This window comes from Natrix helvetica (assembly GCF_964273705.1).
Source record: "Natrix helvetica genome assembly, chromosome: 7".
Classification (NCBI taxonomy): domain Eukaryota; kingdom Metazoa; phylum Chordata; class Lepidosauria; order Squamata; family Natricidae; genus Natrix; species Natrix helvetica.
The window spans coordinates 76,132,092-76,145,553 of NC_138558.1; the positions used below are offsets into that span (position 1 = coordinate 76,132,092).

The 13,462-nt window shown below is 42.6% G+C and overlaps 1 protein-coding gene across 1 annotated transcript in view; it reads left to right on the forward strand.

Annotated features, from left to right (window-relative positions):
* The window catches only part of DHX15 (DEAH-box helicase 15), a 46,339-nt gene that overhangs the window by 21,526 nt on the left and 11,351 nt on the right, over positions 1-13,462 (forward strand). The window contains exons 6-9 of the mRNA XM_081958968.1: positions 548-715; positions 8,999-9,085; positions 9,994-10,143; positions 11,784-11,892. Of these exons, the coding sequence (XP_081815094.1) occupies positions 548-715; positions 8,999-9,085; positions 9,994-10,143; positions 11,784-11,892 (514 nt within the window). The remainder of the gene's footprint in view (positions 1-547; positions 716-8,998; positions 9,086-9,993; positions 10,144-11,783; positions 11,893-13,462) is intronic.

Sequence of the window (13,462 nt, forward strand, 5' to 3'; positions counted from 1 at the left end):
AGGCTTTGGTACGTCCCATCCTGGATACTCCTCCCCTCACTATTGAGAAAGGGCGTTGGTACTTACCTGATACACCTCTTCTCATAGTGGGGGAGGAGTATCCAGCCCCTCCCTGACATGGTTATGTAGCAAAAGCATTATGTTTGGTTGTTAAACTGTTTATGTTGAAAGAATAAACCAATAAAGGCTTGAAACGAGAATAAGAGTCTGGAGTGGATGGCACAGCGAGTCGGATAGAGTTCTTTGCCGATAACTGGGCAGTGCCTGGTGACCAGGGCGTGTCCCAAAGAGCTTATCTGACTCAGTCCAATCAACGAGAGGACAAGGTCAACCCCCATCCTGGATACTCCTCCCCCACTATGAGAAGAGGCGTATCAGGTAAGTCCCAACGCCCTTTCCCCGATACGGAAACAGTAAACCCCTTGGACTCAACCGGTGTACAAAGAGGCTCTGAAGCATCATGCTTTTTTTAAAAAAAAATGTACAGCAATTAACATTTATTTCCTTTTATTTTTTTGATACTGTTTTCATGGACTTCCCTGCGTAGGAGATAGATGAAGCCTGCAAGAGGATAAAGCGTGAAATCGACGACCTGGGCCCCGAGGTTGGTGACATTAAGATCATCCCGTTATATTCCACGCTTCCCCCTCAACAGCAGCAGAGGATTTTTGAGCCCCCACCTCCCAAAAAGCCCAGCGGTGCAATCGGGCGAAAGGTAAGTTCACTAAAGCTTTATTTATTGCACCCCTGATTTTAATACTGCACTTCCATAAAGACTTGGCAATAGAAATGCATAAAATGCACTGCAAGATTGTTTCCTTCTTCATCTATGTCCCAAGGGTGCTTTTTTGCAAGAGGCAACTGGATTTTCTTCCTTTTCTTGGAAGATGTTTCGTTTCTCATCCAAGAAGCTTCTTGAGCTCTGGCTGGAGAATGGAAGGATTGATATCCCTTGCAGACAGCTGGTCCTTTGCATTCTTTTAGAGTCATTTTGAGGCCACTTGGAGGTTTATCTATATCCAGGGGTCACCTGAGGGGTGCAAATGAGTGTGGAGCCTTCTTGGAGCTGTGGAAAGGACTGTGTTGTAAACTGGAGGTAGACAGATGGTGTCGTATCCCTCCCCCTCTGTTGAGAGAGGGCTGTTCACTTTTGCCCTAGATGGCCTCTTTGACCCCTCTTCCAAACCAGAGATCCTCTGTCCAAAATGTGGACTTTGCTGTCTTCAGAAAAGTGGCCTTCGTCTTTCAAATGCAAATGGACCGCTGATGGGTTGTTGCGCTGTGCGTTTGTGAAGTGGTTGTTTCGTTTCCCCAACCTACCGATCTGCACACCTCTCCCTGCATTGTACTATGTCCCTGTTTAGCCATGACCCGGATGACTGAGACTCTCTCTAGACGTTCTGGGCAGGGTTTATTCCTTAGCTGTAACCCACTGTGCGTGCCCGGTGGAGTGTGACACTGATGACAGTGTGTTCTGACAGAGGACATTGCTCTTTGCGTCTAGGGAAATAAGCCTCTGTTATGTCAGTGGGTGGTTGGGCATATATTTGAGGTTGACAAAGCTAGGGCAGTAGTAAGTTATTATTATCCTGTTATGAACTGGTGGTAGTTTCCCATTTCCCCCCTCAAACTAGAAACGCTGGTGCTGTTTGATTCAGCATACGAACATTAGAGATTGGTAACGTCATAATAGACGAGCGCTTTGTTGCCTTGGGTGCCTTGTGCTTTTCTGGAAAACACGAAGGGCGCGTTGCTGTTGTTTTGTGGTTGCAGATCCTTAGCAAGGACTTGCAGAATATAAGTAACTGACACCTTCCTGATCAGTGGTGGGTTGCTCTTACCGTCATCATGGGGAATTGGGTGGATTAGATCCGAAGTGAAGCTGTGCTCTCTCTCTCTCGTTTTCCGAGGAGTGAAGAATTTAATTCCATACCAGCACAGCATCCTTCATGGGGGCAGCCCAGGTGTGTTACAAGCCAGGTGTTTCAAAAGTCTTTATATTGTCACGCCCTGAAGACAAGTTAGCAGAGAAGAGGTTTCCCATCAGCCACGCTTGACTGGCAATTTCAAGGTTGTTTATTGAAATGCAGGCCTCACGGGACAACCTTAAAAATACTCCTAAAGTACAGCTGGCCTGGAATAGCTTCTTTTCCCCCCTTTACCCCGCAGGATTTACATCGAGAATTTCTATGCTGTAGGTTGAATACAATCTGGGAACCTTGTAAGAATTGTAGGAAGTTAGCATCCACCCTTTTACTAGAAAAATGAAATATTAGGTAAAAGTAAAGGTTCCCCTTGCACATATGTGCTAGTCGTTCCCAACTCTAGGGGGCGGTGCTCATTTCCCTTTCAAAGCCGAAGAGCCAGCACTGTCTGAAGACGTCTCCGTGGTGATGTGGCCGGCATGACTCAATGCCGAAGGCTCACGGAACGCTGTTTCCTTCCCACCAAAGGTGGTTCCTATTTTTTTACTTGCATTTTTACATGCCTTCCAACTGCTAGGTTGGCAGAAGCTGGGACAAGTCACGGGAGCTCACTCCGTTACGCGGCGCTAGTTAGTCAAACCGCCGAGCTTTCTGATCGACAAGCTCAGTGTCTTAGCCCCCGGCTCCATTACAATTGAATACAATTAAAGTCCCCCCAAAACTGCATGGTATCAGGTGCCCCAAATCCTGTCTGATGGAAGGGCGGCTGTTTAGGTGAAACCATCAAACCTTGTTTTGATTTCTGCTCCTGAGTTTTGGACAGGAGACATCACAGCGGTTAGACAACATCCTGATGGGAGTTTAATATCAAAACTTCAATACAATACAATACAATACAATAGTAGAGTTGGAAGGGACCTTGGAGGTCTTCTAGTCCAACCCCCTGCCTAGGCAGGAAACCCTATACCGTTTCAGACAAATAGCTATCCAACATCTTCTTAAAGACTTCCAGTGTTGGGGCATTCACAACTTCTGGAGGCAAGCTGTTCCACTGATTAATTGTTCTCACTGTCAGGAAATTTCTCCTCAGTTCTAAGTTGCTTCTCTCCTTGATTAGTTTCCACCCATTGCTTCTTGTTCTACCCTCAGGTGCTTTGGAGAATAGTTTGACTCCCTCTTCTTTGTGGCAACCTCTGAGATATTGGAATAATGCTATCATGTCTCCCCTAGTCCTTCTTTCTCTTAAGCTAAACATACCCAGTTCCTGCAACCGTTCTTCATATGTTTTAGTCTCCAGTCCCCTAATCATCTTTGTTGCTCTTCTCTGCACTCTTTCTAGAGTCTCCACATCTTTTTTACATCGTGGCGACCAGAACTGAATGCAGTATTCCAAGTGTGGCCTTACCAAGGCATTATAAAGTGGTATTAACACTTCACGTGATCTTGATTCTATCCCTCTGTTGATGCAGCCTAGAACTGTGTTGGCTTTTTTGGCAGCTGCTGCACACTGCTGGCTCATATTTAAATGGTTGTCCACTAGGACTCCAAGATCCCTTTCACAGTTACTACTACTGAGTAAGGTATCACCTATACTGTACCTGTGCATTCCGTTTTTGTTGCCTAAATGTAGAACCTTACTCTTTTCACCATTGAATTTCATTTTATTAGATAGTGCCCAATGTTCAAGTTTGTCAAGATCCTTCTGTATCTTAAGCCTATCTTCTGGAGTGTTGGCTATTCCTGCCAGCTTGGTATCATCTGCAAATTTGATGAGTTCCCCATTTATTCCCTCATCCAAATCATTGATGAAGATGTTGAAGAGTACTGGGCCTAAAACAGAGCCTTGGGGTACTCCACTGCATACTTCCCTCCATGTAGATGCAGTTCCATTGAGAACTACACGTTGAGTGCGGTTGGTCAGCCAGTTACCAATCCATCTGGTGGTGATGCTGTCTAACCCACATTCTTCTACTTTATCTAGTAGTAGGTTATGGTCTACCTTATCAAAAGCCTTACTGAAGTCCAAGTAAACTATATCAACGGCATTCCTCTGGTCCACTAATTTTGTCACATTATCAAAGAATGCAATAAGATTAGTCTGGCATGATCTGTTTTTGACAAATCCATGTTGGCTTTTGGCTATTACTTTGTTTGCTTCTAGGTGTTCGCAAATTCGTTGCTTGATTATTTTTTCCAGAATCTTTCCTGGTATTGAGGTTAGGCTGATAGGTCTGTAGTTTCCTGGATCTAATTTTTTCCCTTTTTTGAAGATGGGAACCACATCAGCTCTTTTCCAGTCCTCTGGTAGTTCCCCGGTGTTCCAGGATCTCTGAAAGATATAATTCAGTGGTTCTGAGATCTCGTCTGCTAGTTCCTTCAGAACTCTGGGGTGTAATCCATCCGGTCCTGGTGATTTGAACTCATCTAGGGTAGACAGGTGCTCACTTACCATTTTCTTCCCTATTTCAATTTGTGTTCCTAATTTTGTGGTGCTGCTTTTGATAGGTTGGACTGTTTTATCCCTTTGTGTAAAGACAGATGCAAAACATGAGTTAAATAGTTCTGCTTTCTCCCTGTTGCTTGTCACCTTCTTGCCACTTTCTCCTAGCAATGGACCAATTGTTTCCTTAACTTTTTTCTTGTTTTTAACATGTTGGAAGAAGCTTTTTTTGTTAATTTTTACTTTTGTGGCAAGCCTTTCTTCATTGTGAGCCTTAGCTTTCCTCACTTCATCTTTACAGGCTCGGGCTATTTGCTGATATTCTGCCTTAGTTATGTCCCCCTCCTTCCACTTTTTATACTTACTTTTTTTGTCTTTCAGTTTGTCAGATAGTTGTTTATGCAGCCATTTTGGGAGCTGTTGTTTTTCTTCTTCATTGGTATTGTGTTAGACTGGGCTTTTCTAATCTCATTTTTCAAAATTTCCCAAGCTTCTTGAGTTGTTTTCCCCTCGAGGATTCTCATCCATGGAATTTTTCCCAAGCTCTCTCTAAGTTTATTGAAATTAGCTTTCTTAAAGTCCAAGACTCTAGTTTGACTTTGTTCTACTACTTGTGTTTGGATAATGTTGAATTCCAATATTGCATGGTCACTTGCCCCCAGGGTTCCTATGACTTCAACACCTTCTATCATTTCCTCTCTGTTAGTGAGAATTAAGTCCAGTATGGCTGATCCCCTTGTTTCCTTCTCTACTTTTTGGAAAACAAAGTTGTCTGCTAGGTTTGTTAGGAACCTGTTGGATCTTCCACTTGGTGCAGAGTTTGTTTCCCAGTTGATGTCAGGGTAGTTAAAATCTCCCATTACTATTGTGGTGTGCTTCCTACATACCTTAGTTAGCTGACTAGCAAAGAGTTCATCTTCTTCCTCTGCTTGGTTGGGTGGCCTGTAGTATAGACCTATGGCAATGTCATTTCCCCCACAACCTTTAATATTGACCCAAATGCATTCAAGATAGTTCTCATTATTGTTGTGCTCTATTTCTGTAGAGACATAGTTATTTCTTATATATAGTGCAACTCCACCTCCTCTTTTATTTGGTCTATTTCTTTTAAATAATTTAAATCCTTCTAGCTGTATGTTCCATTTGTCAGTTTCATCCCACCAAGTTTCTGTAATGGCAATAATATCATATCTGCCCTCTTTTACTTGAATTTCTAATTCTCCCTGTTTATTCCTCATGCTCTGTGCATTGGTATATAGACATTTGAGTCCATTTTGATTGACCTTGTGTTTACTGTCTACATAACCTGTATTATGCCTGACTGCCCCTATTTTCTTGCCACTTGTGTGATTCATGCACATGGTATGACAATCACTATTACATGCTTGGTTTTGCTTGACAGCAGGAGTGATAATCTTACCCACACACACATCTATGTTACATGCATTTATAACCCTATGAATTTTAGTTTGCTGGGGACAGAGATGTTCTGTATCTATTAATTCTCTGTCCCCGCTCTTCAGTTTAAATGTTTATCAAGAAAATCTGTGAATTTAATGCCAAGTAACTCAGTTCCTTTCTTGGATGGGTGCAACCCATCTCTTTTGTACAGTTTTTCATTGGACCAGCTACAGGCTTCATGACTAATAAAACCAAAGCCTTCCCTTTTACACCACTCCTTTAGCCAAACATTAAACTCTGCTACACGCTGGCCCTTCCCTTTTTGTTCCTTATATACAGGTAAAACCTCTGAAAAGATAAGCCTACAACCTATACTATTAAGTTCATACCCCAAGTTCTGGAAATCATTCTGCACAGAAAGTACATCTTTCTGGGATAGATCATTAGTGCCAAGATGTATAATAGCATCAACGTCACAGTCCTTACTTGCATTCTTGACTATCTTAAGAATACGCCTCTTGTCTCTGCTGGCAGTAGCACCTGGCAGACACCTGACCTCTTTTAAAACCTCCGTATCCTCTCCTAAATTAACATCTCTTACGATTGAATCACCAACCAGAAGGTGACTTCTCTTTTTACATACCTTGATCTTCTTCTGCGACTGATGTGTGATACCTGGTTCCCCTTTTCGCCTTTCCGAAGAAAGTTCTTCGTTTTGGACCACGATCCCCTGCTTATTTGAGTCATCATTATCACAACTGCCTTGACCTATCTCTTTAGTGTCCCCATTAAGGTCAGCAAGGGCACTATATCTGTTTTGCTGGGTCGCAGCAAAAGCTTTGGGTTTATGGTTCACAGCTCTCAACCTGCCAGATCCCACAGTTGTCCAGACAGCTCTTCTCCTGCAAGATCTTTGTGGTAGAGGGGGCTGATAGTGTGGCTTCACCATAGAGTGGAATGGCTGACGTAGACACCTAGTTTCTGCTTGGAGAGCACAGATTACAGATTCTAGATAGGTAATCTGCCTATGTAGACTCGTAATTTGTTTACAAAGGGGACAGTATCCAAATTTGAAAAGAGTACTGCGAAAGACAGGTGCAAAACAGCTATTACATTGAACTAAGCCAGTCATTTTGAAATAAATAAAATCACAATCTCAAACACACTAATCCAGAATGTATTATTGCTATTTTGGTTTATAGATATATGATTCGCGCGCCGTTAGGCGCGCGGGCCCCCACCTCAGTGTCTTTGTCTTGTGACTCACCCCCTCCTTCTCTCCAGCAGCTCCAATCCTAGCTTCAGGAAGATTCAAATGATATATTGAATCTTAACAGCTTTCAAGCATAAACCAAAGGAGCCATTGTTACGTTTCTTGTCCGGTGTAGTTTTCTGCCCTCTAAATAACACTTTCATGGTATCCATAATTCAAAAAAATTGGACACCATTATAGCTGAATAAGAACAGACAAAGCCATGACTCACGACGATTCATTTAGTGACCGTTCAGAGATAAAATGGCACCATGCTTAGAGAAAATGTTACATCGATGTATAGAATTGAGACCAAGAGTCATTTTTATTGGGCATCTTATCAGAGAAATATAGCAAAGAAGATGCATATTTGATTATACCTTCTATAATAGCGGCTAAAATTTGTGTTTGCACAAAACTGGAATCCAGATAAAATCCCATCAGAAGGAGAGATAGTAAAAAAAAGAATTTAAATTGCGCAGAAATGAATAGGTTAACACTGAGAATAAAAGATAAGGAGGAATCGGTGTACTTCAAGACTTGGGGGCAATTTTATGAGTGGTTAGAAAAGGAATATGAATAAAAGAACACAGGTGAAGTTATTCAGACGACACACTGTTAAAGGAAGGAGGGGAAAGAGGAAGAAAATAAAATAGTATTAATATACAAATATACGTTTAAAATATTTTATATGTGGAATTATTATAATGTAAAATAAAAGGAGGAAGAGGGAATTTAAGAGTGTGATGTAAATATAGAACCCAGTTTGCCATCCCAAAAATACATCAGATTGAATAAAATATGAAAATACAACAACGGAAGGAGGGAAAAGAGAGGGAAGAGGAGAGGAAAGGAGAGGAGAGGGAAAGAAGAAAGGGTAAAGAAGAGGAAGGAAGAGTAGGAGAGAGGGGAGAAGAGGAGAGAGAGTAGGGGAGAGGAAGGGGGAAAAGAAAAGAGAAAGAGGAGGAAAGAAGAAAGGAGAGAAGGGAGGGTAGGAGAAACAGAGGGAAGATAAAGTTGGGTTGTTGTAATATATGATGGATGGATGGGATGGCAGGAAAACAAATCTCGAGTATATTATTATATCTTATGGGGAAGAACGGAATCATAAATGTTAAAGGATAATATATAACACTAATCTATGAGAAATGTATATTTGTGAAATGTATGTATGAGAAAGAAAAAAAAACCTTTCAAAAAATATGGCACCGAAAAAGGAAGGTAAGAAGAGAGGGAAGAGGAGAAGAGAAGGAGAAAAGAGGTTTTTCGCACTTTCGACCATTGCAAGCATCCCCGTGGTCACGTGATCGAAACTCAGACACTAGGCAATTGACTCACATTTATGATTCACTTAACGACGGTGTCACTAATTTAACAATGGCAGTGATTCACTTAGCAACTGTGGCAGGAACGGTGGTTAAATGGGGCAAAACGCGCTTAGGAAATGCCTCACTTAGCAACACAAATTCAGGGCTCCTTGTGGTCGTACGTCAAGGACTACCTGTCCTTAATCATTCTTCCTTTGAGTGCATATTTCCATGTGACATTTGGCCTAAGTAATAGGCAGGCATTTCACAGTATCCTGAATTCTAAGTGGAAATATGAAGTATTTTGAATGTGACCCGATCAGTGTAGGGCAGGGGTGTCCAAACTTGGGAACTTTAAGACTTGTGGACTTCAACTCCCAGAATTCCCCAGCCAGCTGGCTGGGGAATTCTGGGAGTTGAAGTCCACAAGTCTTAAAGTTCCCAAGTTTGGACACCCCTGGTGTAGGGATATCTAGCCAGTACGAGAAAACATTGCAAGATTTCTCTTTATTCTGCTTTTAGGTTACTCCATTGTTTTGTTTTTTTCCTGCCTCGCCTGACGGACATCCTAAGCATGGAAATTGTGCCTGACGTCCACAAAGTCATGTTTATGTGCTAGCAATATTTTAACACTTTTGTGTAATGCAGAAAACTCTCCTGTGTTTTTCGACAGGTTGTTGTATCAACTAATATTGCCGAGACGTCATTGACAATAGATGGGGTTGTTTTCGTCATTGATCCTGGCTTTGCGAAACAAAAGGTAAACAAAGATTTTTATTTATTTATACATTCAGTGTATCACAGAAGTGAGTACACCCCCCGCACTGTACTCACTTTTGTTGCTAGCAGTTTAGACATTTAATGGCTGTGTGTTGCGTTATTTTGAGGGGACAGCACATTTACGCTGTTATACAAGCTGTCTGCTCCCTTCTTTACAAGTGTCATTTTTTTCAGTGTTGTCACATGAAAAGATATACTTAAGTATTCACAAAATGTGAGGGGGTGCACTCACTTCTGTGAGATACTACAACTGCCATCTGATCCACAAGATGATGTAAATTTTCCATTCTGTTTGTATTGCTGATGAATGGATTTATTATCTGGATCAGTGGATACATTTAAATAATACATCTAAATGTAATAAATGATAATACATCTAGATCAATGGATACATAGGGGAGGGGTGTAATGGCCAAAGGTGGAGCTCTTTCCCCACAATCAGGAGTCTGTGAGTTTGATCCTAGGTAGAGGCAGATATTTCTCCCTCTGGGCACACTGAGAATATATCTGCTGAGCAAAACTCCGCATTGGCGACAGGGAAGGGCATCCGGCCAGTAAACACTCTGCTAGCTCCATTCAGTTGCCCAGACTCCACCCCGCAAGGGATTATGGGGTCGTTAAAAGAAGATTAATACATTATTTGGATCTACAAAAGGAACAAAGTGTTTACTTTGCAAGCCTATATAAAACTCCTTCCTCCTCCTGGCAAACCCCACTCCGTTCTAGCACTGACGATGTTACCTAGTTGGGTCATGAAATGTCTGCAAGAAAACAAGTTCAGAGAGCAACAAGGATCCCTCATTTCAGCCCCGAGCAACAAATATTCTCCTTTAAGGGGGAATAATTCACTGTGAACATTTTATTATTTATACTCTTCTGCCCTAATAGGTCTACAATCCGCGAATCAGGGTGGAATCTCTGTTGGTGACCGCGATTAGCAAAGCTTCCGCTCAGCAGAGAGCTGGCCGCGCAGGTCGTACTCGCCCCGGGAAATGTTTCCGGCTATACACAGAGAAGGCGTACAAAACCGAGATGCAGGTTCGTAAAGTGGCAGTTCATCAGCTTTGGATCATAAGCGATTTGGGTTTGTGGAAATACAGGTATCCCTCAACTTACAACAGTTCATTTAGTGACAGTTCAAAGTTACAGCGGCCCTGAGAAAAGGGAACATTTTTCGCACTTAATGACGGTTGCTGCATCCCTATGGTCACATGATTTACATTTGGGCGCTTGGCCACTGGCTCATATTTATGACCGTTGCAGTGTCCCGGGGTCATGTGATCCCCTTTTGCGCCCTTTTGACGAGCTACGTCAATGGGGAAAGCCGGATTCACTTAATAAATGTGATTGAGAAGTTGTAAAATGGGGTAACATTCATTTAACAAATGCCTCACGTCACAACATAATTGTGGTCATAAGTGGAAGACTACCTGTACGTTTTCATCTGTAGCCGTCATAATTTATTTTCTTGGCTAGGAAACAATGTGGCTGTTCTGACCGAGGCTTCCCCAAAAAGCAGGAGGCAGAGTCCTCGTCCCGACAAAACCCCCTTTTACTTAAACAAATGTGAATTCCTCCCATTCACCTTCAGCCAAGGCCTGGCAAACGGTCTTTCAAAGGTGAATTTATGACCACAGACCTCATCTAGCTTGGGAAGCTGCCATATAAATATTTTCCCAAATGAAGTTCTGTGCAAGGAAAGTCTTGGCACAGAGTCTCTGAGATTCAGGGACAGATCTTCACACTCCTGAAACGAACGAACGAACAAATTATTTCCTGAAAAAGCCCCTTTCGCTCCTCCTTTATTTCCTATGGGAGGGGGCATTCACCTTCTACCTGTGGCTTTACTCCCAAGTCAACCCTGATTTCTGAGCTGTTCTTTTATTCTGGCAGCTCTGCGCATGCGCACACTGGGAACAGGCTCCAGCTGTTCCTCTGCCTCACTGATGTCTGACTCTGAAGGCAGCTGAGAACTGGCATAAGGCCCTGGCCCCCTCTCTGCCTCCTGCACAGAGCCCCCATCAGAGCCTTCCCCAGACTCCAGGACTGGCCCAGGTTCCTCCCCAACCTCCTCACTGTCCGAATCTGCTGCCTGATCTGCTGGCTGGCCACAACAATGACCCAATAAAAGAACGAGTGGTTTAATATTCTGCCTTTTAATATTCTTATTCATGTACTATATTTGCTTCTCTGGTATCATTTTTTTTTTATTTGCTTCCACCCTGGTTTTTTTTTTTATGGCGATGGTTTGCTTTCACTCTTAGTTCAAAATTTCATAATGCTGAACAATTTGTAGATATAAACACGTTTGCAGTAAAATGGCTGCTACTGTTACTCATTAAGGTAGCAGTTTTTAGGAAATAGCTACTATTATACATGAAACAGGCTTTTACAATTCTATTTAGGTTAACTGGGTTGCTACCAGATCGGGCCTACCGATAGCGGAATGTTGGTCTGGGCGCAGATACGGCAGTGACCCAGGCTGGCCACACCTTCGAACCGGTTCCCCGGTTACCACAGCATGCTTTTTTGGCAATTTTTTTAATGTTCTGCGCATGCACAGACCTATTTACAGGCACCTGGGCATGCGCATGGAGCAGTAAGCTTCCTATTAATCAAAAAAATACCAGAACAGAAACTGAATTAATTCTAAAATATATAAAAATCTTCGTTTCCAGGACAATACCTATCCTGAGATTCTGAGGTCCAACTTGGGTTCTGTGGTGTTGCAGCTGAAGAAACTTGGTATAGATGATTTAGTTCACTTCGATTTTATGGATCCACCAGGTATATTTTTAAGAATCCCTAAATCTACATTTGTGGAACATAATGTTAAGTGTTAGCAAGATGCATTTTTTCCCCTTTTCGTATCATGAGTTAAATAAATGTGTGTTCCCTGAATGTGAACATAAGCAAATTCATTGTAGTGTAAAAGCCATCAGTCAGTGCCAAAAGTCTTTTTTTTTAAAGGTACACTTTATTATTTTTTTAAAAAAACCTTATCCGCTGTACACTTTGTATGCAGAGCTCTTTGATAGCAAAGTTTGTTAAACACATGGAGCGAGTGCTACAAGAATGACAGCAATATACCGTATTTTTCGGAGTATAAGATGCACTTTTTCACCCCTAAAAGAGGATGAAAATTTGGGTGCATCGTATACACCGTATGTAGCCCCGCCCACCCGCCGGCCCCCATCCTTTGGCCTCTGCCTCTCACAGTTTGCCTCCTTGCGACAAACAGAGAGCAGCCTGTTTCAGCTTCAGCACAGCCCGATTAGCATAAATAGCTGATTGTTGGCTGGATTGGCCTCCCGACTATCAGCTGTTTTAGGCTGCAGGGATTGCCATTGTCTATTGCGCATCCCGTTTTGGTCTCCACACGCCCCATTCTGATCCCCGTCTCCCAGAATGGGCGGAAAACGGGGCATGCAAAGGCAGCAATAGGCTATGGCAATGTCTGCAGTCTGAAACAGCTGATTCTCGGGAGGCCGATCCAGCCGACAATCAGCTTCTTGTGCTAATCAGGCTAAACTGAAACTGAAACAGGCTGTTTGCTACAAGGAGGCAAATTGCTGGGAGGCAGAGGCAGATTTTTTCCCCTTGTGCTAATCAGGCTAAACTGAAACTGAAACAGGCTGTTTGCTACAAGGAGGCAAATTGCTGGGAGGCAGAGGCAGATTTTTTCCCCTTGTGCTAATCAGGCTAAACTGAAACTGAAACAGGCTGTTTGCTACAAGGAGGCAAATTGCTGGGAGGCAGAGGCAGATTTTTTCCCCTTGTGCTAATCAGGCTAAACTGAAACTGAAACAGGCTGTTTGCTACAAGGAGGCAAATTGCTGGGAGGCAGAGGCAGATTTTTTCCCCTTGTGCTAATCAGGCTAAACTGAAACTGAAACAGGCTGTTTGCTGCAAGGAGGCAAATTGCTGGGAGGCAGAGGCAGATTTTTTTCTCTTGTTTCCCCCCCCCCCCCCCAAAAGCTAGGTCTTATACTCTGAAAAATACGGTATTTAATATGAAATAACTTTAATGGGTCATCAACCAGTATGGGTCATAGGACTCTTCTACAAACCAGTTGGGTTTGCTTTTTAATGGAATTCCTGGGATTTGAAACGGCAGGAAAAAGGTTAGATCCAAAAAAGGTTAGTTTTCATACGCTAAGTTGTATTGATGAAAGTCCTCTTTCTCATTACTCTTTCTGTGGAAAAATAACTGAAGACCTTTAAGTCTTACGCACATAATATTTTACATTTTTTCCTAGAAGTCTTTCCCAGCGTAATGGCTAGAAATTTGGGGGAATCTGGGTAGATTGTCAAAATGCATCTGGAGGGTCCCATTGTAGGGAGGAAAGATTTGGTA